The sequence below is a fragment of the Cyprinus carpio genome, chromosome B16, assembly GCF_018340385.1.
Source record: "Cyprinus carpio isolate SPL01 chromosome B16, ASM1834038v1, whole genome shotgun sequence".
In the NCBI taxonomy this organism is placed as follows: domain Eukaryota; kingdom Metazoa; phylum Chordata; class Actinopteri; order Cypriniformes; family Cyprinidae; genus Cyprinus; species Cyprinus carpio.
The window spans coordinates 1,051,651-1,074,710 of record NC_056612.1 but is presented as its reverse complement, the minus strand read 5'-3'; the positions used below and the strand labels follow the sequence as shown (position 1 = coordinate 1,074,710).

Genomic DNA, 23,060 nt, shown 5'->3' with positions numbered 1-23,060 from the left:
TGAAAAAGAAATTACAACAAATATTATAAAACAAAAAAAAAAAAGCCAAACAAACAAACAAAAAAAAAAAAAAAAAAACAGACACAATATATAGTAGTCAATATTTGAAGTGGATCAAAAAAAGTTCATCAAAGTTGTCCTTATACACGAACACAAGAACACATGTTTGTTTTAGGTTTTAGGACAACTTTGGTGAAAGGTTTTGATCCATTTCAAATGTTGACTACTGTAAATATATAAGAGAAGAAAAAGTATGAGGCTCTCACATTATGCACCAGAATCCTCTAAAAAAGTATAATAAAGTATACAAATAACGTGCTTCTCCAAATAAATTCCTCTTTAATAAAACACTAATTGTGGGGGAGGTTCGAAAAATGTACATTTATGAATGTAAAATTTCAGCAAATGCAACAAATTATTTATTACATAATATATATTTTTTATCCTTAAATAACAAACCAAACTTAATTCCCCATGAGAGGATCCTTCAACCTGTGCCGCCCTTCGGAGCGGATGGAGCATCCGCGCATGCGCAGTCACGGCGGAGCATCATCTTGTGGCGTGAGCGGAGGAGGAGCGGCCCGCGCATGCGCACCGCGGCAGGATTGATTCTTCTTCCACTCCATGACATCCAGCGGGACTGAGCGACTACTGCTGCGCTGTCGACAAATACATGCTCCGCCTAATCCCGCAGCCCTCCCCGAGCTCCGGCACCGCTAGACAATAACGCGCTCGAGGCCGACGCACGCAGACGGTGACGGTAATTGATCGGGGTTCGTCGAGGATGAGACTGATCGAGACGCGTGCGGATGGAGAGGAGAAGCGCGAGCTGCCGCCTCCGTTCAGAAACCCGTTCGTGCATGAGCTGCGGTTCACGGCGGCGCAGAAGCTGCAGGTAGGTGCGGCGAGGGCCGGTGTGTGTGGGTCTGTGTGTGTGGATGACCGCGCTGTAGCGGTGCTCTCCTCTCTGGCCTGCTGCTCTGGAAGCGGAGTTTCCTTCCTGTGCTACATGTTGCGCTCGGCGGAACAGCCAATCAGGATCGAGGATCCGCCGAGCGGAGCTCTGCAGCACACGCGAGCCTCACAGCGGCCTTTGTCTGAACCAGCAGATGCGCTTCAAACATGTGCCACATCTATCTGTCTATCTATCTGTCTGTCTGTCTGTCTGGCTGTCGTTGGTTCTGTTTGTCTGATGTTCGACAAATAATCATCTTTTCCGGGTGAAGATAAGCCCGTGTGTGTACATGGAGGCCTCTAGAAATAAACTTCGTTAGTTTTTGAAGACAATTCTGAAACCACTACTTCAAATACGTCTGTGTGTGTTTTTCCTGCTAATTTAATGTAGTCTTTTACATGTCGATATATCCAGCAGAGCAGTGTGAGTGTGGGATGTTTCAGTATTTGGTGGATCTGAGATGATGCAGAGAGTGTCTTGAGCTTCGGTGGAAGAAGACCAGTCTGACCCATGCATGTGTTTAATGATTAGCGGGCTATTAATAATGCAGAGACTTAAATAGGATATGTTTCTTAGTGTTCAGTGTGTTTTCAGACTCTTGGATGTAATATCTCCTCAGATAGACATGTTCCTGACATAAAGCTCGGTGCAGTATGGTAAAACGGGTAGATTTCAGAAAGGACACCAGCTGCGGTGATGCTCTTGTTCAGGCCATCAGTAAAGAAAAGAGCTAGTTATGTGTGTCTGTGTGTGTCCGTGTGTGTTCACTCGGTCTGTCTGCATCAGCACATGTGAAGGTGTGTGACCAGTCCTCTTTTCAAGGACTGCCAAGCAGTCACCATGAACTGAATCGACCTCCCGGGATCCTTTAGCATCACAGTGTTGAAGGCTTTGCTTCTGAAATCCTTTAAGTCTCCAGCTCTCTGATTAACAGACAGATCGTGAAGCCTCAGGTAATGAGCCATTGAAGACGAACGTCAGTTGCATGCTCTGTTTTTCTCTGTCAGTGAGTTTAAACACGTTTTGATTTTTTTAATGTGACATTGATATCAACAGAACCTCTGTGGCAGGAGCTCTATTATTCTCATCAAGACTTTATTCTGCTCATACAGTGAACAGTCCAGTTCTCTCATCATTTTTTTTTTTCAAGGGCTGCTTTAAAACTCTATTTTATATGATCTGTCACTCGCAGACACATGACATATGTTAGTATATGCGGTGCCATCGTTTCTCAAAGGCTGTTTGCGTGAGCCATTAGCAGCACAAACACAGCAGTTTTGTCTCATTGTGTGCTTTTATTCTGCTTACTCAGCTTTGCGATAGATTATGATGTGAATGTAAATCGGCTCCTTGAAGTCATTATGATATAATATTTAACTTCACTACAAATGGCATAAGTGCATTCGATTTTTCCTGCAGAAGCAAATGTGTTCTGTGTCCTCGTCTTTATTACTTCTGTCATCAGTTCTGAGTTTTAGTGCTGTTAGTTTTCCCGAGAGGTTCAGCCGTCTGCTGCTGTCTTGTTTTAAAGGGCTGAACCATCCAAGCTCCAGTCAAACTCCAAAATACATAAAAAGTGCAATAAATTAGTTATAGGATAGCTTTGTGTGACTACAGTGTAACTTATTTACAGATAGTCATGAGTCAGTGTTACAAGTGTCCAAGATAAAGAGCATCTTTTCTGAATGCCAGTGTAAAGTTCGTTAAAAACGTACTCTTTGAACTCTGTGGCGAGTTCAGACACATCTCACTGGATCTCGCATACTTCCAGTGAACTTTCTTCACTCGCACAGCAACACGTGTTTGTCTTCTCAGATTTAGACTGTTCTTACCACAGATAATCATTCCTTCCTCAAGCTGATGTACAGTAATATCAGCAGTCAGTGTGGGCTGCTGTGAATAGAGCTGGGTGACTCCTGCACGTCGCAGTGGGTTTCTGAGTCTAACGGTTGTTCTGCAGCCGCGTGAGAACTAAGTTTCTGTCACGTAGTTCCACGCTGTGACTGCTTCCTGTGCTTGTGGCTGTATTTTAACGGTGCTCTTTTAGCTTTCTCGTCCTTCAGTCAGCGAGATGATTCAGATTGTCTGCTTGTGAACGTTTCTAGATGCATCTCGGAGAAGAGGCGGCAGCTCCGAGTGAAACTGCTTGTGAACCGAAGCTGTGGTCACAGAGACTCCAGATGAACTCCAGACCGCCTCTGCTTCCGGCCGTCCCCTCGTTTTGATGAAGCTCTGTTTAAGACAGTATTGCTATGACTAAAGGCATTCTTCTCTGCTCCTCAGATATATATAAAACATTAGCCTTCATAGAGAGAGTGTTTCTCGAGTAAACAAACCGCTGAACTTGCTCAAAGAACCGGTTCTTTATTTACCTGTACCTCTCCAAACAGCGTGCAGTACTTCATTCAGGGTGGAGCTCTTGTGAATAGTTTTCATTGGTGAAGTATTTGTAAACCCACAGACTAAGGTGAAGAGATTATTTGACATGATCAACAGTGTTGACTCTTAAAAATAAAGGTGCTTCACGATGCCACAGAAGAACCTTTTTGTCTAAATGGTTCCATAAAGAATCTTTAACATCTGAAGAACCTTTCTGTTTCACTAAAGCTTCTTTGTGGTGAAAGAAGGTTCTTCAGATTATAAAAAGGTAAGAAAGAGATGCTTCTTTAAAGAAGCTTTGACTGAATGCTTCTTTGTGGAACCAAAAATGGTTCTTCTGTAGCATCGCCTGAAAATAGTCACAGTATGTAGACACAAGGTTTCTTCTCTCGGACAATGCCTGATTATTACTTGTAAAATTGAGCTGATCGGGGTCGATTTGTTTAAACTGATCTAGGGCTGTATGAAATCGGCTTTATTTTTTCCCAAATTCCGTTTAATCCAAATAATTTTTCTGGATTCTATTACCCCCCCATTTTAATTTTTCTTGACTCCTTGTGAATGGATTCATTAAATTTGTCTTAGCATGTCTTATTAATTAAAATCATGAAAATTATACAATTTCACATCAATTTATTAAAAGTTTAACAAATATTACATGTAAAGGGCCCTATGAATATTGTTTTTTTCTCACCATATGTTTAATTGTTACCAAATTATCTATTTTAGCATGTCTAATTATTTGAATGAAAAAAAAAATTATTTCTTCAAATCCATTCTTAAAATAGCCTTATTTTTACTCTCTCTCTCTCTCTCTTTCACACACACTCACACACTCTCTCTCTCTCTCTCTCTCTCTCTCTCTCTCTCTCTCTCTCACTCACTCACTCACTCACACACACACACACACACACACACACACACACACACACACACACACAACTATGTATACATTTGATAAGGGCTGGACGATTATGGCCTAAAATCAAAACCTCGATTAATTGAACATTTTACCTCGATTACGATTAATGAACGATTATTTTGTTTCTGTTTTGTTTTTTTGCCCTCATAGTTCACTGACGAGGTTTGTACTGTAAATATGATTAACTATTAAAGGTGGGATATTTTTTCCTGTTGAAAGAGCGATCTGACATCATAGCTCACTGTCAGCAGTTATCTTATCTATGTTCGTTATATTTCTTACAGATTATTGCTCAGTGTAAGAGATAGATAAAGATCAGATAAAGATGAATTAGCACAGTACCAGTGCGAGTGATTGCGTGTGTGAATTAGTCATACCGTCTCTATATTAACTGTGAAGCTGTGGGTTGTAAATAGCAGGGCTCTAGACTAACTTTATGTCTTATGGACTATCCTCCATTGCAGTCACATGCCTCTCGGATGACCAGCTCCTGTAGTTTGTTCTTCTTGATCTTTGGCCTTGACTAAACCAGCTGGACACACTCTCTCTAGCATCAAAATCTTCCAGACTTGGCCCTCTACACTGATTCTGATCAGATCTTCACTGTGTCTGAATGAAGGGATGTTCTAGTGTCTGATCTGAACAGCTGAACACTCCCTAAACAGCTTATACTACTGTCTCAGCTATTACAATAATTCAGTTTTGTATGTAATAGCAAAGTGATTATATTTCATTTCTTTTTTTATTAAGTTAATTTAGAAAAAGGTTAGGAAGAAATTTTTGTTTGTTAAATATAAAGTTTAGGGGTTTTTTTTAAGTAATGACTAAGCGGCCAGCGGCAGACAGTGAGCCTATGTTTGATCAATTTAGCCTTCTCAAATCATTATGACCTGCCTAAAATAAAATCTATAGATATAAAACAGTTCAAGCAATGTTTAAACGTTAGTCCCAGATAAATGTGCGCTATATTCAATAGTTTGTGCGGAGACGCTTCAGGACATGGAGACGCCAGCGTGATCACTTGCATTTTTTTCAGTGGATACGCCATCATTTTTGCTCAAAAGAGTAATACATCATTTGAAACTACAAGGGTCTACTTTTATTTGTGTGCCCTTACAATATCAACAAAACGTTGTGCTTTCTGTCGTGTCGTCTTTAACAGGAGTACAAAAAAAACAGACACTGCCTAAATGATAAATATATCTATAGACATGCTAAATATATCTACAGAAAGCTTTAAATTACTACTTAACGAAATAAAACAAAACAAAAACAAAAACTCTTTCATTATAATCATAATCTGTAAAGATGCACTTCTCTCTAAAGGCGCTTCTGAGGAGATGACGAGTCAGGATCAGCAACTTCATCCTCGCTACACAGACTCAGAAAACACTAGTTTATCAGTAAATAATTCAAATATCTCCTTACTATTTCCTCCTGTCACATTTATGGTAATTACTTTTGCCGGTGCTTTGCGGCAAGCTTGAGCCTATTGTGTGTATTTGAAGTGAATGCAGAAAAAGGCCAGCTGCTCTGACAGCACACACCATAGGCCTACCATTGCTGCGGGACACTAAACACCGTCGAGCCGCTCGTGACAGTCGCGGTAGCACGGTCTCGTGTTGTTTCCACCAGCGCCACAAACACACGGGAGGCTCGGCCCGCGTCTGAACTATGACGTGAAAATTTGCCCGATGCCCGGCTCGAGGGGTGTAAAAAAGTCGGGGTCCGACGGGCTCGGGCTGAAATGTAGAGCTCTAGTGTCTGTTGCTGAACCACAGGGAGACTTTTAGAGTCGCGGATAATTTTTTTTTTTCCCTCGAACGGCTGGTCACACCGCACTCTATAGCCCTGAAATAGCCTAGTTCCTTCAAAAGTAGAAAAATATGCTATAATAAGTTTTGAGATTCTAAGCTACTTTAGTGATAAATCACAGGACAGCGCTGACTAGTTTCTGCGTTCCTCTGTGCGCGCGATCTTCACAGCTACTGTTTATGAGTGTTCGTGCCACAATACAGCTGCGCGAACATTGTAGCTCGATATAATAATACACTTCCGATCGTCTAATCGCTTGAATATCCAAACCATAAAACAAATACAACTGCAAAGTTTAGTGGAGACGCAAGGCTCACCGCTCGCGCGCCATCACTGTGTGTTGAACCGGCGTTCACCTCCGTGTTTTGCTTTTATGCCACTGACTGGACGGAGCAGAGTCATGTGGCTACACGCGGTAGTATGCTTTTAAGGGGGAAGTATCAACAGGATTAAAAAACCGAAATAACCGACATGGGAAAATTACGTCGGTTAGTGTTTCTGAATGTTGGTTTCGATTAGTTTGATTAATCGTCCAGCCCTACCAGTGTTCGAATTGTGTCAAAGCTCTTGGCCCCCCCCCCCCCCCCCCCCAACCACCCCCACCCCACACCACCCCCCCAAAAAAACTAAAAATATACATTTGTATTATTTATTTCATATAATAATATAATTTCATTTACTTTACTTGTGAATTTCATTTACTTTGTGTGTGTTCCAGAACATGTTTTTGCAGCTGAGCATTTACTATATGTAAAATTAAATAAAAATCTATATACTTTGAACAGTGCACAGGTGGGCATTTTATTTCATTAAAAAAACTAATTTATCTTGAATCTAGTTATATAACCCTTTCATAATTTTCTAGCTGAAGTTTTCATAGTTGGGTAAACTTATAGTGGTGAATGAGAGACTACATTAAATATATGTTTTGTCACAATAGTGTTTCTACAAGAGGGAAAAAAACTAGAAAGAATTTGATACGATTACGATGCTGATGACCATTAATCAATTTCGATCTCTTGATTCACTATCAATTCACATGAAGTAGGCCTACTGTACTTACTGTTCTTGGGTTAAATTCAGTATTTTTCTTGCATTAATTAATATTCACTTGTGTGTGCTTATACGAGTATCTTTTTAAAATGTATCATTTTAAAATCTAGTGATTGATCTTGTCTAAATATTTATTCAAATGCAAAACCTAAAAATAAGTAAGCAGTTATGACCTGCAATACTCTTTTGAGCAACTAGACTAGATACATGTATATTTATTAGAGTTTGTAAACAATGGCATTGCAAATGGAAATTATTATTTTTCTGGCCACAAAATGACTTTAATTTGCCTCTTTGCATTGAATTTAAAACCCTTTTCTCCATTTAACCTTAAATACTACACTAATTGTATTAGGCTATACATAATAACGGAAAATAGGATACAATTCATAACAAAAACGGTTGATCTGCATGTTTGTCTTGGGCGTAATAATCAATGTGTGTCTCACGCACAATTTGTGAGAGTTAGCAACCCTGCTTTGTCATTGTTGACACAAAAAATACGCAATACTTCGATAAAAAATAGATAGGGCTATGTCAAATATTGTTTCTATTTTAGTTTTAATGAAAAACCAGGGGACCCCCCCAAGGTCAATTTTTTGGGCCTTATGGGGGGTCCCTTGATGCTTATGGGGGTTCCCGGACCCCCCCAGCCCCCCCTCAATTTGAACACTGAGCCCTACATTTGATTGATTTTAATAACTTTAATGTAGTTGAATTGTGCATCAAACATTAGGAATATACAAGTATCAGATCGGGACTCTGTATCAGCAGATGCTCAATATTCAGTGACTCGGATCAGATCAGATCGGGACATCCCTAATAATTAACAGAGTAGAGTAGTTAAAGAACTCTTGACCTCATGACTCTCATCTAAACCAGTCCAGAACAGAACTGCAGTCAGTAGCACCTTGAAATGCGCTGTGTTTTAAGACTCTTTTTTGCCAAGTTTAAGATGTACAAAACATTCATCTTGGTGCAGATGGAAACAGATGCTCGGCAGAATGACTCACCTGTCAGTTTCTCTCCATCTGTTTTCTATACAGAAACTAATTGGGAAAAAAGAAAAAAAAACACCAGCATCTCCATGTGTGTTCACCAGGGGGAAATTCATACAGTTTGGATAAAGTACGTTTAATTTAGGTTCTTTAGTAATGCAGTGAATATGAATTGTGTGAGGCTTTTCCATGGTTTGTGTAAAAATGATTTATAGTTGGTAAGAATCATCAGTTAAGTGCTAATGATTAATGTAATGACATGCCTCCAAACCGTAAGTCTAGCAGAGTGTTTTTAATATATTGTAATGCAGTTCATAATTACGTGAAGAAGGGAACTGGCAGGTGCTTAATATATTTTAATAATAAAATAAACAACAAAACGAGAGTATAATGGCAGCCCCTCATGGACGAGCGCCACAAAACATTATAAAACAAATTAAATAGTAAAATTTTGAATGAATTAATCAAAAGTAGGTCATTACACTTAAATCATATTGCACTATGGACTAGTATTAATAAAAAATATTACCATTTTGTAAATATTACGCTGCAGAAAGACTATTTAAATATGAATCCTGCATGTTCTGCGTATCTCTGTGTGAATGAATGGTTTATTACACGTCTGCCACCTCAGTATATGAGCACTTCATGAGCATTTGACCATTTCTTGTGAGAAAAACCATCGTCATATCATATACAAACAGAACCCTAAAGGTGTTCACAGCAGCCCGTCAAAATAAAAGTTTGATTTAACTTGAAAACATTGTGACAGAAATACATTACTGTTCAGAAGAATGTACGTAAAAATACTACTACAATTATTAAAACCTTATTTTTTTAAGGAGTAATTATTTCCGACCAGTGTTATCAATCTAACTCTTTTTCTTCTTTTGAGGAAAGAAATATAAATGCTATTGTGGATTTATTTTATTTTTGATATTGGGGCGCACAAAATTACTATTAAATGTACTTATTGGAGCATAAAATGACTTGTTATACAAACATCACTTCTTGTGAAATTATTTATTCACAAAGTCATCTGAGAACTCATTTGAGTGATTGTCAGATTAGTTAATGGTTTGTTAATTGCAGGCCTACAGTGCGGTTCGTGACGATGAGGTTTATGATGAGAGATGTCAGACCGGTGGCGCTCGTGCTGGTTTCGTCTCTTCTAGTGAGGGGAAGTGGGGTCAGAGACTGGATCCACACTGTGACACTAGATGGGTCTTCATGTGGAAATCCGTCTCGGTTTGAGGTGCTTCTGTCCAGGCGTGGATGAGCGTCCGCTGGTGAGGCGAGCACGAGGAGTCGCTCACAGCTCTGCAGGATGATGTGGAGGAAATGAGTCAGGATTATTTCAGATGATGCACAATGAGTCCGCAGTCACTCGAGGAGATGCTGTTTCTTGAGGACAGCGGTCTGTCTGAATGACTGGTGTGTGTCTTTAAAGGGACAGGACACCCAGAAAGAGACGTTCATGTACTGTCATCAGTTACTCACCTCATGTTGTTCCAAACCTGTGTGGATTTGTCTCCACTGAGCTCCATTTCAGGCACCTGAGCAAAAACATTCATCTTTAAACCCTGTGCAGCGCGCACACAAGAAAGTGTGTAACTTATAACTTTAATGTGCTATATTTGATGTGACGCTTGATGTGACTAAATGATGTACACTTCAGGTTACCAGAGAAAACATTGTTTACAGTATAATACACTGGCTTTCAAAGGTTTCGGATCAGTAAATTTTTTAAAGATGTTTCTTATGCTCATCAAGACTGTAGCCTATCTATATGATGAAAAAAATGCTGAATATAATTCAAAAAATAATATTGTGAAATATTATTGCATTTTAAAATACTGGTTTTCTATTTTAATATACTTTAAAGTGTAATTTATTTCTGTGATGTGCAGCTGTATTTTAAGCATCATTACTCCAGTCTTCAGTGTCACATGATCTTCAGAAATCATGAAAATATGATGATTTATTATCAGTGCTGAAACAGTTGTGCTGCTTAATATTTTTTGGGACCTGTGAAATTTTTGACAAAAAAAAAAAAAAAAGTTAAAAAGAACAGAGATTTTGTGTTACAATATACACTATTCAAGAGTTTGGGGTCAGAAATTATTTACTTTCTTTTTCAAAGAAAGTTAAAGAAACTTTATTCAGCAAGGATGTGTTAAATGGACTGAATTGATAGTAAAGACTTATATTGTTAGAAAAGATTTCTATTTTCAATAAATGCTGTTCTTTTTTTAACTTTTGATTAATCAAAGAATCAAAGAAAAAAAGTAACAGGTTCCAAAAAAATATTAAGCAGCACAACAGTTTCAGCACTGATTATGAATCATCATATTTTCATGATATCTGAAGATCATGCATCACTATAGACTGCAGTAATGATGCTGAAAATACAGCTGCGCATCACAGGAGCAAGTTATATTGCAGGACTCTTGTTTTGTGCTCTGCAGAGTGAAGCGAGTGAGTGAATGTCTGGATTGAGTGAAATTTCCAGCGTGAAGCTGGTGGAATCAGCACATCTCTGTATTCTTAGCGCTCTGCTGCTGATGTGGGATTGGTCTGTGATCAACTCAATTAAAGCGGCTCAGTGGAGAGCATGAAGGCATCCTGAACGTCCTTCAGTGCTGTTAATTGGTCACTTTGAAAGCTATCAGTGTGTAAATGCAGTCGAGTGCTGATAAGAGCAAGGCAAATATTGACTGCTGATATCCCGTATCTCCGCCGCGCTGATAAGAGCCGCTAGTGTTTGATTATCACGGGTTCGGGGCCCATGGAGCTTGTGTTTGTTTGTGTAGTAATCTGCTGAACGTGTCCCGTGTCACACTTCATCCTCGAGGATCTTGAGACGTCTCCGTGTCTAACCTGCTTCCAGACAGCCTGGATTAATATAACAGCCAGGTCACTTCAACAGATGCAATGATTCACAGTCTGATAAATGCTCTGTCAGTAATATTAAAAATATGAGTAACTTTTGCAGATTCAGGGTTAAATGACTGACTGACAGATGAAGTCATCACGCAGAACTGCAAAAAGAGCCCAAGAACATTAAATAGATTGACATTTAATAACATTTAATAAATTATTAAATATTTTGAGAGCAACATTATGCATTGTTTGTCTTTTGTTTTTTGGTCACCTGAGTTTTTTTTTTTTTTTTTTTAAAGTCATTTAAAAAACAATAGCAATAACAATTTTTTTTTTTACATTTTAATGAAATATTCTTGGGACCAAGTTTTTATTTATTTATTTTTTTATGCATGATTTGAATTTCTTGGATGTGGAACTTTTTTAACATTTGAAAGAAATCATCTAAAGTGTCTTGAACCGTTCACATCACACATTTTTATTTCCTTTTTAAATATTTATTTATTTCCCTAAAATCCCCCTACGATGTTAGTGAAGGTGTTTCATTAGTCGTGATTTATGTTTGAATGATGATTTTCCACCCTCACACTTGAGACGAGTTGTTGGTTAACGCTGGTCTGCTGGAAACTAACCTTTGAGACTCGAGTCATGTTTCTCAAGACGTTTCTGAGAGGAAGTGTCGAGCTCTGAAGGTTTCACACTGTTTTGATAGTATAATGAAATCTGAACTCGGGGTTGACCCTCACAGGAAGCACGTCTCTCTGATCTGGAGAAATGCTTTATTTAACATCTCTCTGTGTGTGTGTGTGTTCTCTCTGCAGATCGGTCTGATGACGGTGACGCTCTTCCCCATCCGGCTCTTCATAGCGGCGTTCATGATGCTGCTGGCCTGGCCGTTCGCCTTCATCGGTTCGGTGGGCCGCTCGGAGACGGCGGTGGAGCCGCAGTGCTTGTGGAGAAAGTAAAGAGCTGCTCTGCTTCTCCTCAGCTGAGAATAACAGCCATTATTTGTTCTTTCAGATTCACAGCACTGCTTTGCGTGTGTCCTGCGCTCTTCTTGCTGTAGAGTTTATAGTGTGTCTGTGACGAAATGAATTTGACTTCAGATCCTCTATTTGGTAAATCAGGAAGTTGCTGAGAGAACTGAAGTGAGCAGCACAGCCCAACAGCTTCTGCTTCTGTCACTATGTGCTCATAGAAGAAGAGCGCTTCCAATGAGTCCCTCGTCATCAGCGTCTGCTTCAGCTAACACATTCATGTTCTCACGTCTGTGTTTTAACGCCTCAAAGCGACACACGTCTGCTTAAATATTAGTGTCACACTATGGCTCAAAAGTTTGGGGTCAGTAAGACTTCTACTCACCAAAGCTGCATTTATTTGATCAAAAATACAGTAAAAATAGTAAAGCTGTGAAATATTATTTCAGTTTATACTAGCTGTGTTCTGTGGGAATATCTGTTACACTGTGATCAAAGCATCATTACTCCAGTCTTCAGTGCCACAGGAATTGAATTGAATTGAATTGAATTGAATTGAATTGAATTGATCTGCCAGGGCCTTCCTCACTTATCTCAGCGCTCCAAAGTTTGGCTACACTTGTGATCAGAAGCGGAGGATAATATTTGTGATGAGCTAAACATGTTGCGAGAGAGGAGTCACCACCATATCGAACACGATTCAAACACCAACGAGAACAACTCAGAATCATTATTTCTGTTTTACAAAGATTCAGATGATCATAGAAGTGCTAGGATAAAAGTTTACACTTCGGATATAAACTATGATGTGTACAGTAGCCATCAAAATACAGTAAATCACCTTTTGGAAGTTCAAATGAAGATTTATCATTACATTGTTACACCAGTAGGGGCTGTTAAAATGTATTTGTCTTTGGATTATTCAAGAGATTCGTTCTAAAATGCTGATTCATCCCCAAATGAGTCATTGAATCATTTATTCATAAATTACATGTGATTTTAAGCAATAAGCTCACAATAAAAAACCGTTAATAAAACCCAATTTTTCATTTAATTAAACAAAAAAAAAAAGATATCCATTTAGACAACAAACCCAACCCTATTTGCTACTCAATAACTGTGGTGACTGTGTGTGTGTGTGTGTGTGTGTTCGGAGCAAAGTGTGGTGCTGTATCCATTTAGACGCAAGTAGCTCACAATAAGAGACTGTTGATAAAACCCAATTTTACACTTAAAATAACATTTTCATTTAATGCTATTTTTACAGTATAATAGCATTAATTCAGTTTACAGCTATGTAAAAATAAAAAATAGTAGACAACTTGAAAATATTCAGTTTCTCTGGATTTACTCTGGATTGGTTTGATTAAAATATATTAAAAAACAAACAAAAAATGTTTTATTCTATAAAGGCATGATAACAAGTTCTTCAAAATTTCTAATTTTTTATTTATTTATTTCATTATTATTATTATTATTATTATTATTATTATTTAACAGAAAATGACAACTGGTCAAAATGACAAATGTTTTAATTTTACTGATTTAAGATCAGGGTTACACCAAATATGGATTTCTTAACTAAAGTTAAAATGTTAGTATTGTGCTGTCTAAAAATGAATATAAACATATTGTTTCATTTTGAACAATTGCCATTACATGCAAATATATATATTTTTTTTTTACTGAATAAAACCAAAATTAAGGTTTTCCTCAAACACATAAAAATAAATGAGTCCAATAAATCCAGAGAAACTGAGAGTTTTATATAAGTGGTCTCTTTATTTTATTATATTTATTTATTTATTTATTATGTGTGGGGGGGCTATATGTATGTATGTAAGTGTATATATTAGGTATATATATCATATATATTGGCTCTCCTGCAGGCTGGTGGACGTGGTGCGAACTCTGCAATTGTTCATTTTTTCCCAAATCATTGAGCCCTGAGCGGATGGTGAGAGCTGTGTGTTGAAGTGGCTGACCCGTGTGCTGGCTCTCCTGCAGGCTGGTGGACGTGGTGCTCAGGACCATCATGCGGGTCATGTGGTTCGCCGGCGGTTTCCATTGGATCAGCATTAAGGGCAGACAGGCTCTGCCCGCCGAAGCACCCATCCTCACCCTCGGCCCACACTCGTCCTACTTCGACGCCATTCCTGTCACCATGACCATGGCTTCGATCGTGATGAAAGCGGAGAGCAAAGACATCCCGGTGTGGGGCAGTAAGTCCTCTGTTCTCTTCTGCTGCTGCTTAACTACTGATGTTCCCATCCACCCATCCTTCTTTTACCACCACTGCTGTTTTATAAAAAGCATCATAATTAATTAATTGAATATATATATATATATATATATATTCAATGGTGGAGAGAGCGCTTTACGTTCACTCCCCACACCTACAATTCCTGCCGGCCCGAGACTCGAACCCACAACCCTTGGGTTGCAAGTTCAACACTCTAACCATTAGGTCACGACTTCCCCACTAAAATGTAAACTGATATTTTCTACTGACAAACTTCAGCAAAAGACAGAAATAACTGACTTAAAACCATTTAGCTGCTGAAAATACTAGTTTTGAGGGATCGTGTCAGAAAAGCAGCGGTGCAGCAGTGTAACGACAGATGCACCGGTGTCTCTCTTCTCAAAGGCATCCAGTTACGTTCAGGGAGACAGTACTAGCTTTGTTAGTTTTTCTCAAACAGCTGTTCTGCGTACAGTTCTAGGGTTTATTAGTCTGATTGACGAGCAGCAGCTGCTCACAGGTTTAGCCCGTGCTCTAGACCTGTGCTTCATGAGGCTGAGCGTGCACGGTTTGCAGATCACAGCACGGCGGAGTGCTGGTTTTGTGGCCGGCGATTAGATGAAGCTGGTTAGTGCTAATTTTGGTGTGGGCGTTAAGTCCCTGATGAGCCTCTAATCCCCAGATCTCCGTCCGCTGTCATCTCAGTCCTCCACACTCCTCCAGAGCCGCTGCTGACGGGTTTCAGCCGCTGCAGGGAAGTGAAAGAGGAAGATCTGAAGCTGATTCTGTCACATGATCTTCAGAAATCATTCTCATATGATGACTTCCCGCTCAAGAAACATTTCTGATTATTATCAATGTTGAACACAGTAATGTTTTTTGTGAAAACTGTGATACATTTTATTTTTCAGGATTCACAGATGAATAGATCAAAAGAACAGCAGTTATTTGAAATAGAAATCTTTTGTAACATTTTAAATGTCTTTCCTGTCACGTTTGATCAATTTGATGCAATTAACGAATGAATAATTAATTGACACATTTTCAGGTTTTATCTGATGTATTGACAGTAAAGCATGTGTAATTCCACACAGCTCCTCAGATTATTAGAAGCTAGATGTGAAGAACATCATTATTACTGATGTTAGAGAATATTATTAGTTACTATTATTAGAGAATCAAAAGCAAGTCTGTCTTTGTTACACATGAAGATGATCTTAACACGTCTAAAAACATCATTCTTCATGCAAAATAATGCTAGTTTTCTGTGAGACTCACCCTTTAATGGGAATCTCTTCTCTCTGCTCAAGCGTGACCGGTTTGAGAGATTCGCTCAATATCTTTTTGTGTCACTCTGTCCTGGATGTGTCATCGAGTCCTGCGATCAGGCGGCTCATTAGGGTCCGGAGAGTAAAAATAGCCACAGCGGGACAGACGAGGTCCTACCTCTGAAACGTGTCTGTCTGTGTCTCAGCTCTCATCAAATACATCCGGCCCGTGTTCGTGTCGCGCTCGGATCAGGACTCCAGGAGGAAGACGGTGGAGGAGATCAAGAGAAGAGCTCGTTCAGGAGGAGACTGGCCACAGGTACAGCTCACAGACACTCTGTGCTTTCACCTAAAGAACTCTTTACAGAGATGTGCATATCAGACTTTCAGAGATCTGCTCACTTCAGACGTCAACGTTATTAACATCTGAACCGTAACTTGAGTTCATTTTCATATTGGCAGCCGGTGGATTTTTAATGAGATAAAAGCTAACACCACAAAACATCCCAGATTTCATCAGATTCAGTAATATTTACTGATGCTTGTGCTGTTGATTAACCTCTAAAACGATGTCACTTCCTGCAGAATAATGGAACGTTAAGGAAGTGACTTTTGTTACACAAACAGGATGGAAAGTGATACTGAAGACACAGGGGGAAAAATAAATAAAAATAGTTCATCAATTACAACAGTATTCTCAAGAAAATTCATGTATGGAATGTTTTGATTAAATAAAAAAGAATATTAGTATTAAATTGTAAGTTTCTCATTACATGAACATCCAGTCAAATCAGAGCAGTGTTTGGGCCATGATTTGAAGGGAGGTATTTTATCTTGCTGGATTTTTTTTTTTTTCAATTTGGACTCTTTTTTTTTTTTTTTTTTTTTTCTTGCAATTCTGAGTCTGTATTTCACAATTCAGACTTTTTGTGCACTTCTGATTTTTGGTTTCTGCTACAAAAAAAAAAAAAAAAAGATAATTGAGCTGATACATCGCAATTCTGCAAAAAAAAAAAAAAAAAAAAGTGAAATGAAAAAGTTGCAATTACATTTATTTTTAATTTTATTTTGTTCTATTTATACACTGAACTAGTCTTCCATGTGTATGATTGGGACTTTGTGGGTTTGTAGTTCCTCACATGCGAGGCATCAGAGTGACTCGTGTGGCATCATGTCACTGCGGTTTATTTCCAGATTTGACTCTCTGTTGGTTTGGTGAATTTATTCATGATTGTGAACTGATCAGAAACTCTGTGTGTTTTCCAGATAATGATCTTTCCAGAAGGGACGTGCACCAATAGAACCTGCCTGATTACATTCAAACCAGGTGTGTGTGTGTGTGTGTGTGTGTGTGTGTGTGTGTGTGTGTGTGTGTGTGTGTGAGCTAGTGTTGGGCGATATGCTCAGTTGTCATATCGTCAGCCTGTGAGATCACCGATACATGATATTATCATGCTAATTTATTTAATTGTTTCATTCCCGGAAAGTGAACCAGCAGCAGTGTAAGGCTAAAGAAGCCTAATGTTTTTAATATGACTGCATTTGTATTTAACATGATAACAATTTAATAGAAACATAGTACGTTACTAATTATAATGCTTATATTTCCTCTGTTATTCAAACAGCAGCTACAGAAATGAGCAAAGCACATTCACGTTATCAAAGAACATCATCGCTGATTTTAGTCTAGTGCGAGTTTATGCAGTTTAAAAGCACACCTGTTATAGTCAGTGAAGCTGATGAATGCACTGTGACTGCACACGTCTGCAGTGCGTTACAGCTCTGACACGGCCACCGGAGCTGATCACAGCCGTTACAGTCAATGCTTGTGTTTATACCAGCCGCGGCATGTTTCTGAAGCGGCTGTCCATGCTGCTTCGCTAAAGATAGACGTCTAGTCCATTTTTGAGGAATAATAATAATGATGATAATAATAGTCATGCTATTGTCAAAGGCATCAGCAAGAGGCAATATCTTTCGTCTTTACTTTCGTCAATACATGATACTATCATCTTCCAGCACAACCCCAGTGTGTGTGTGTGTGTGTGTGTGTGATCTTGGTGCCTCAATGGGCAAACCTACATTTCAGAAGCAGCCGGCGTGCCATTCATCCTAATGTGTTGATGTTTGTGTGTGTGATTCAGGAGCGTTCATTCCTGCGGTTCCTGTACAGCCCGTCGTGATCCGCTACCCAAACAAACTGGTGAGACTTATGACTTTATACAGTATTACACACAAAATCTAATAAGATCAGACTGGGCTTATGAAACTTGCGGGAAAACGTAATGTATGTTTCTTTAAAAGGACGTGCGCATCCATAACTAGTAATTAGTCCAGTAATGAAAGCGGTCATCATTTACACACACTGATGTACAGTAGATGTTGGTTTCTCTGGCTGTGTTCTGTTTGGTGTGGAGCGTCCTGTCAGGGGGGGTTTTGTTCTGAGCTGTGTTTGTGTGGTGAATGCTGATGGATTGAGGTCATGCTTCTCGTTACAGGACACCATCACGTGGACGTGGCAGGGGCCCGGAGCGTAAGTGCCTCAGTTCTCCACAGCTTTTCATTCTGCTCTTTCATAGCTGTAGTGCTAGATGAACACACAGTAAGCAGTGCAGGTGGAGCTTCACTGCCAAAGCAGACTATATTACAGGAAGGAGCCTTCACTTGGAAAGCGGCACACATCAGCGTAACTCTGCTCTTTTGCAGGTTTAAGATCCTGTGGTTGACTCTGTGTCAGCTTCACAATGAGTTCGAGATCGAGGTGAGTCTCTCTTCTCTGGCATGTTTTGTGTTGTCATCTGAACCGTAGACGATCTTCTGAAGAGTGTATGAGAGGTGTGTGTAGGCATGGGCCGGTATGAGGTTTTGACAGTGTGGTAACCTTAAGCAAAAATATCACGGTTTCACGGTGTGTGTTATTTTTAAATGACTGGTAATTTTTTTTTTCTTTTTTCCACTGGACACAATATATTTTGTTTTTGTGCTACATACAGAATATAAGAAACAGTAGAATTAGTTAATTTTTTTCTTTGATTTGTTTTCTTAAAAGAAAAAAATAAAGACTGACATCTTTATTTAACCTAAATCTGTAATTACAGTTTTTAAATTTATTTATATAATTTATATACATATTTATATAATTTCATATAATTTAGTTATATAATAATAATCATACACATAATCTGATTTAATAATGACCCAATATGAAGCAAAAACAGAATGTTCTGACAAGCTTTGTAAAATTATACCACGTAAACTTTTCAGAAGACAGTCAGCTCCCCTCAGAAACACATTCATATAAACCCCAAATCAATATTGAGGATTTTCTTCCAATAGTTTGTACATCATGAACAGTGAGTGATCTGTCTGCTGCAGTATCTTTCTCTGTGCGTCCGTCTTTAGCGTCTCTGGCCTGTGTTAACGGCGTTAACAGACTTCATATTTTACCATAAATTACATTTTGGAAAATGTTTGCATTGCAAAGCAGTTTGTGCAAGTCCAGAACAGAGAGTTGCAATAAGGCAAAAAACGGCCGGTTGCCGATCGCATAAAGGCCAAAGTATATTTCAGCCATCCGCGCACCGTCGGCATTACGTTATTTTCGTCATCCCGTGGTACTGCGCATGTGAGCTCAGGATGTGGCTGTGCGCGAGACTGAAAGTAACGCTGAATGTGAAGTGTACCCGGGTCATCCTACACACACGTGACTGACCGCTCGCTCACACCAGCAGGAGGAGGAGGGGTCAGTGTTACTCTGAGGGATTCCTACTCTTTCAGTCTCTGAGGAAAACAGCGCATACCGCAGGAATGGTATAATGGAAAATATTAGTGGTTTTGAAACCGTGACATTTTCTAATCGCGGTATACCTTGAAACCAGTAATCAGCCCATGCCTAGATGTGTGTGTGTGTGTGTGTTTGATTGGGTGTTGTGAGGGTCAGTGAGGTGCATGCAGTGGTTTTTAGCTAGGGCTGGGCATCATTTGAATTTGATCAATTCTGATTCTGATTCTGCCTATCGATTTTGTCTTATCGATTGAAGTCAAACATTTAGATATCAAAAATATTTATGTGTCTCTTTTTGCAAAGCATTTATTGCTGCTGAATACCATGCACAAAAATCAGCCGGCTACATGAAAACTGGACTCGATTAAGAGCTGTTTGTGTACAAAATAAGAGATGCACGATTCTGGATTTTATTTATTTATTTATTTTTGTGGAGATTGTAGTTCTCTCACAATTTGGAAGACAAAAAAAAGACAGCTAAACAAAGTCTCATGGAATTTATTAATATGATGATTCAACGACCCACTCAAGATTGACTTTTTTTCATTACTGGATGAATCAGTGTTTTTGAACAAATCTCTTGAATGAATGATTCAAAGACAAATAAATTTTTAACAGCCCCTTTTCAACACCGGAAAATAAAAGATGCACACACAGGAATTGATAGGTGGAACTGAAATTTTAATTTTACAACAAGTTTCCGACTCCTGACCTTAAGTATCTGATTCTGGAATTGGAATTGATTTTCTGATTCCCAACCCTATTTTCAGCACATCAGTATGGATAGAGACCTATGATTTCTTCAGTGCAGACAGAAATTCAGAATTTAGGCATAAAAATGGAGTGTATTGTGTACAGTGAAGTGTCACGGAATTTGGCTAATTTTAGAAGAATGATTCAAAGTCAGGCTGTGCACTTAATCAGATGGTGATATGGATGAATGTGTGTGAATATTAAAGCACTGCTGTGTGAATGTGAGTCTGCATGTTGTGTGTGTGTTTGCTCTACTACACACACTGAAACACGACACATGTCTGCGTATCTCTATATGAACACATTTCACATTTTGTCTTTTAAGGATTATCACAATTTTCTCGCATGTTTTATTTTTAACAATAAAGCTCTGTTGAGCAGCACTTTGTTTGCAATCATTTTCATTTGATTACATTTTAAGAAATTCATTAAATTGTTAATACCTTCATTTGTTTATTACTGTTTTTCTTTTTCTTTTTTTAACTAATGTATTTTTAAAACATGATAAATCCAGAAAAATTCTAATACACAGAAAAAAAAAAATAATAATAATTCATAGAGCCCTATTTTTTTCCAAATATAAAGAAAGTTTTATAAAGTAGGTTGAATTGCTTTTTGATGATTACAATTTAATAAAAACAATTGTTTATTTAAATTATTAAAGAAAAAAAAATACAATTGTTAAATTGTATTTGACCAGACATGCTTTTTGATTGCTGAAATTTAATTTAACCAAAAACAGAGTCCAGAAAAATTAAAATGGGCAAAAAGAAAAGTAATTTGCAAACTTGGAACGAATGAACGAAATTTGGGTTCTTTAGGTGTTATGGTCTGTCAGCTCTCCTCAAGACACATGGTGGTAAAGTGGGACGAGGCACTGCATGTCAGTAGCGGTGATGTGACCTGCTTTAGCGTGAGCTGCAGTCCAGCATGGACAGACTGTGCTAAATGCTGCGGTTTGCGTGGATGGACTTCACTTGAGCTGATTCACACAGACGCGTCTTCAGTGTGCTTTTCTCTTTCTCTCAGTATCTGCCCATTTACTCGCCCTCAGAGGAGGAGAAGAAGAACCCAGCGCTCTTCGCTCACAACGTGCGCCGCTTGATGGCAAAGTAAGATCTCAGCGCTCCTCATGGCCTCAGTCTCTCTGTATTTACAATGTTTTTTAAAGATTTACAAAATATGTAAAGATATTTAAATATTTGTTTGATTACCTGTTGTTGCATGTTTATGTTGCCTGTATTTGTTTGTTTTTGGTGTTTCATTTTTTTTTTTACAATTTATTACCATTTATTTAAAACAACAAATTCATCAGCAGCAGAAAACATGTTTGCAAACAGTTTATATTTTATTTAGGTGGAAACAGGCCTTTTATGGATGAATTTCATAGAACCTGTGAAAACTTAAACATAACCTAAATAATGAATGAATTAATGAAAAATATTTTTCATAAATAACATTAACGCGTCGATTTTTACAAAGCTCATCGGTCTGAAAAGTGAAGTGTGCTCTGATTGGCCAGCTATCCAGTGCATTGTGATTGGCCGAATGCCTCAAGCGTGTGACAGAAATGTAACACCCCTTAACATACTGTGATGCTGTCTCCCAGCAGCACAAGATCAGTCCAGCTGCTCCGCTCGTGCACATCCCATCAGCGGTTCTCTTTTAGCAGTTCAGTCAATGTACTGTTAGGAGGAACTGAATAACTCGGGGTATTGGTTTATTTCGCGTCAGAGGGAGTGTAAGGCACGTTTATAAGCAGAATAACTTAAGTTATTTGTGGATTAGTGCATACTTGAGACGCAGTTCATTTCAAACGATTCAGTTCGATTTGGTAAACTGGTTCAAGTGGTTCCTTGAGAAGATCTGGTTAAATAGAAAGATTTGTTCGCGATCTGGACATCACTAGACGAGACAAAACAATAAAACACATTACAAACGAGGCATTTGTTTCATCCAGTGGGGAGATAATTACTGATTATAATGACTTATACCAGGGATCCTCAAATCTGGCCCATGAGATCCACTTTCCTGCAGAGTTTAGCTGTAACCCTAATCGAACACACCTGAGCACGCTAATCAATGTCTTCAGGATCATTCGAAAATCACAGGCAGCGGAGTTTGATCAGGGTTGGAGCTAAACACTGCAGTGCATTGGCCCTCCAGGGTAAGATTTGAGGAACCCTGACTTATACTGTCTTTTTACGCGTTGCATAAATACAACTTAACCACTGATTTCTAGTCGTGTCCTCTTTTGGAAGTCAAGTCAAGTCACCTTTATTTATATAGCGCTTTAAACAAAACAGATTGTGTCAAAGCTACTGAACAACATTAATTAGGAGAACAGTGTGTCAGTAATGCAGAATGACAGTTAAAGGCAGTTCATCATTGAATTCAGTGATGTCATCATGCAGCTCAGTTCAGTGTAAATAGTATCTGTGCAATAATTTTCAAACAAACCAGCAGTTCAATTCCAGGCTGCAGCAAAGTCAGATTGTGCAGAAGAATCATCTGTTCCTGTGGTCTTAAAACTCCATCAGTGACAGAATGAAGAAAAAAAACCTCTGACCAGTTCTCCTCTGACCAGACGAATCATGACCAGGGAGGACGTGGACCATCATGACCAGGGAGGACGTGGACAGCAGAGATGGACCTCCTCCCTCTGGCAGGGGGAGGATCTTTCATCCACATTTGGAGAGGTTGAATCTTTGGGTCTGGCCCATGAGAGGTCTTGAACACTCTGGGCCTGCCCTGTAATGTGATTTTGACCATAGAGAGTGCTAGAGCGGACTCCACCAGATCTCTGTATGAGGCAAAATGGAAAAGGTTTGAGACATGAGGCGCTTTCGCACCCGCTTTCTCGGGCCATTTTCCTGGTTGCATTTGCACCGGCAGCAGGAACTTAGAAGCGCCCAACAATGATGTCTTTATTCACATTTACAAACATTAACAACCGGTGAGGATGCTGTGTTCAGAGCTGTTTTTGGTGTGAGTCATGGGGTTAATGATAACGAGGATGTAAACGCAGTTT

General features: G+C 38.9%; 1 protein-coding gene across 1 annotated transcript in view; it reads left to right on the top strand.

Moving 5' to 3' along the window:
- The first annotated feature begins 554 nt into the window (after positions 1-554).
- LOC109084941 (lysophosphatidylcholine acyltransferase 1-like) overlaps positions 555-23,060 on the top strand; it is a 30,600-nt gene continuing 8,094 nt past the window's right edge. The window contains exons 1-9 of the mRNA XM_042740264.1: positions 555-895; positions 11,827-11,966; positions 13,990-14,204; positions 15,699-15,811; positions 16,759-16,819; positions 17,637-17,695; positions 17,991-18,025; positions 18,199-18,253; positions 21,059-21,141. Coding sequence (XP_042596198.1) covers positions 785-895; positions 11,827-11,966; positions 13,990-14,204; positions 15,699-15,811; positions 16,759-16,819; positions 17,637-17,695; positions 17,991-18,025; positions 18,199-18,253; positions 21,059-21,141 — 872 coding nt within the window. The 5' untranslated portion in view covers positions 555-784. The remainder of the gene's footprint in view (positions 896-11,826; positions 11,967-13,989; positions 14,205-15,698; positions 15,812-16,758; positions 16,820-17,636; positions 17,696-17,990; positions 18,026-18,198; positions 18,254-21,058; positions 21,142-23,060) is intronic.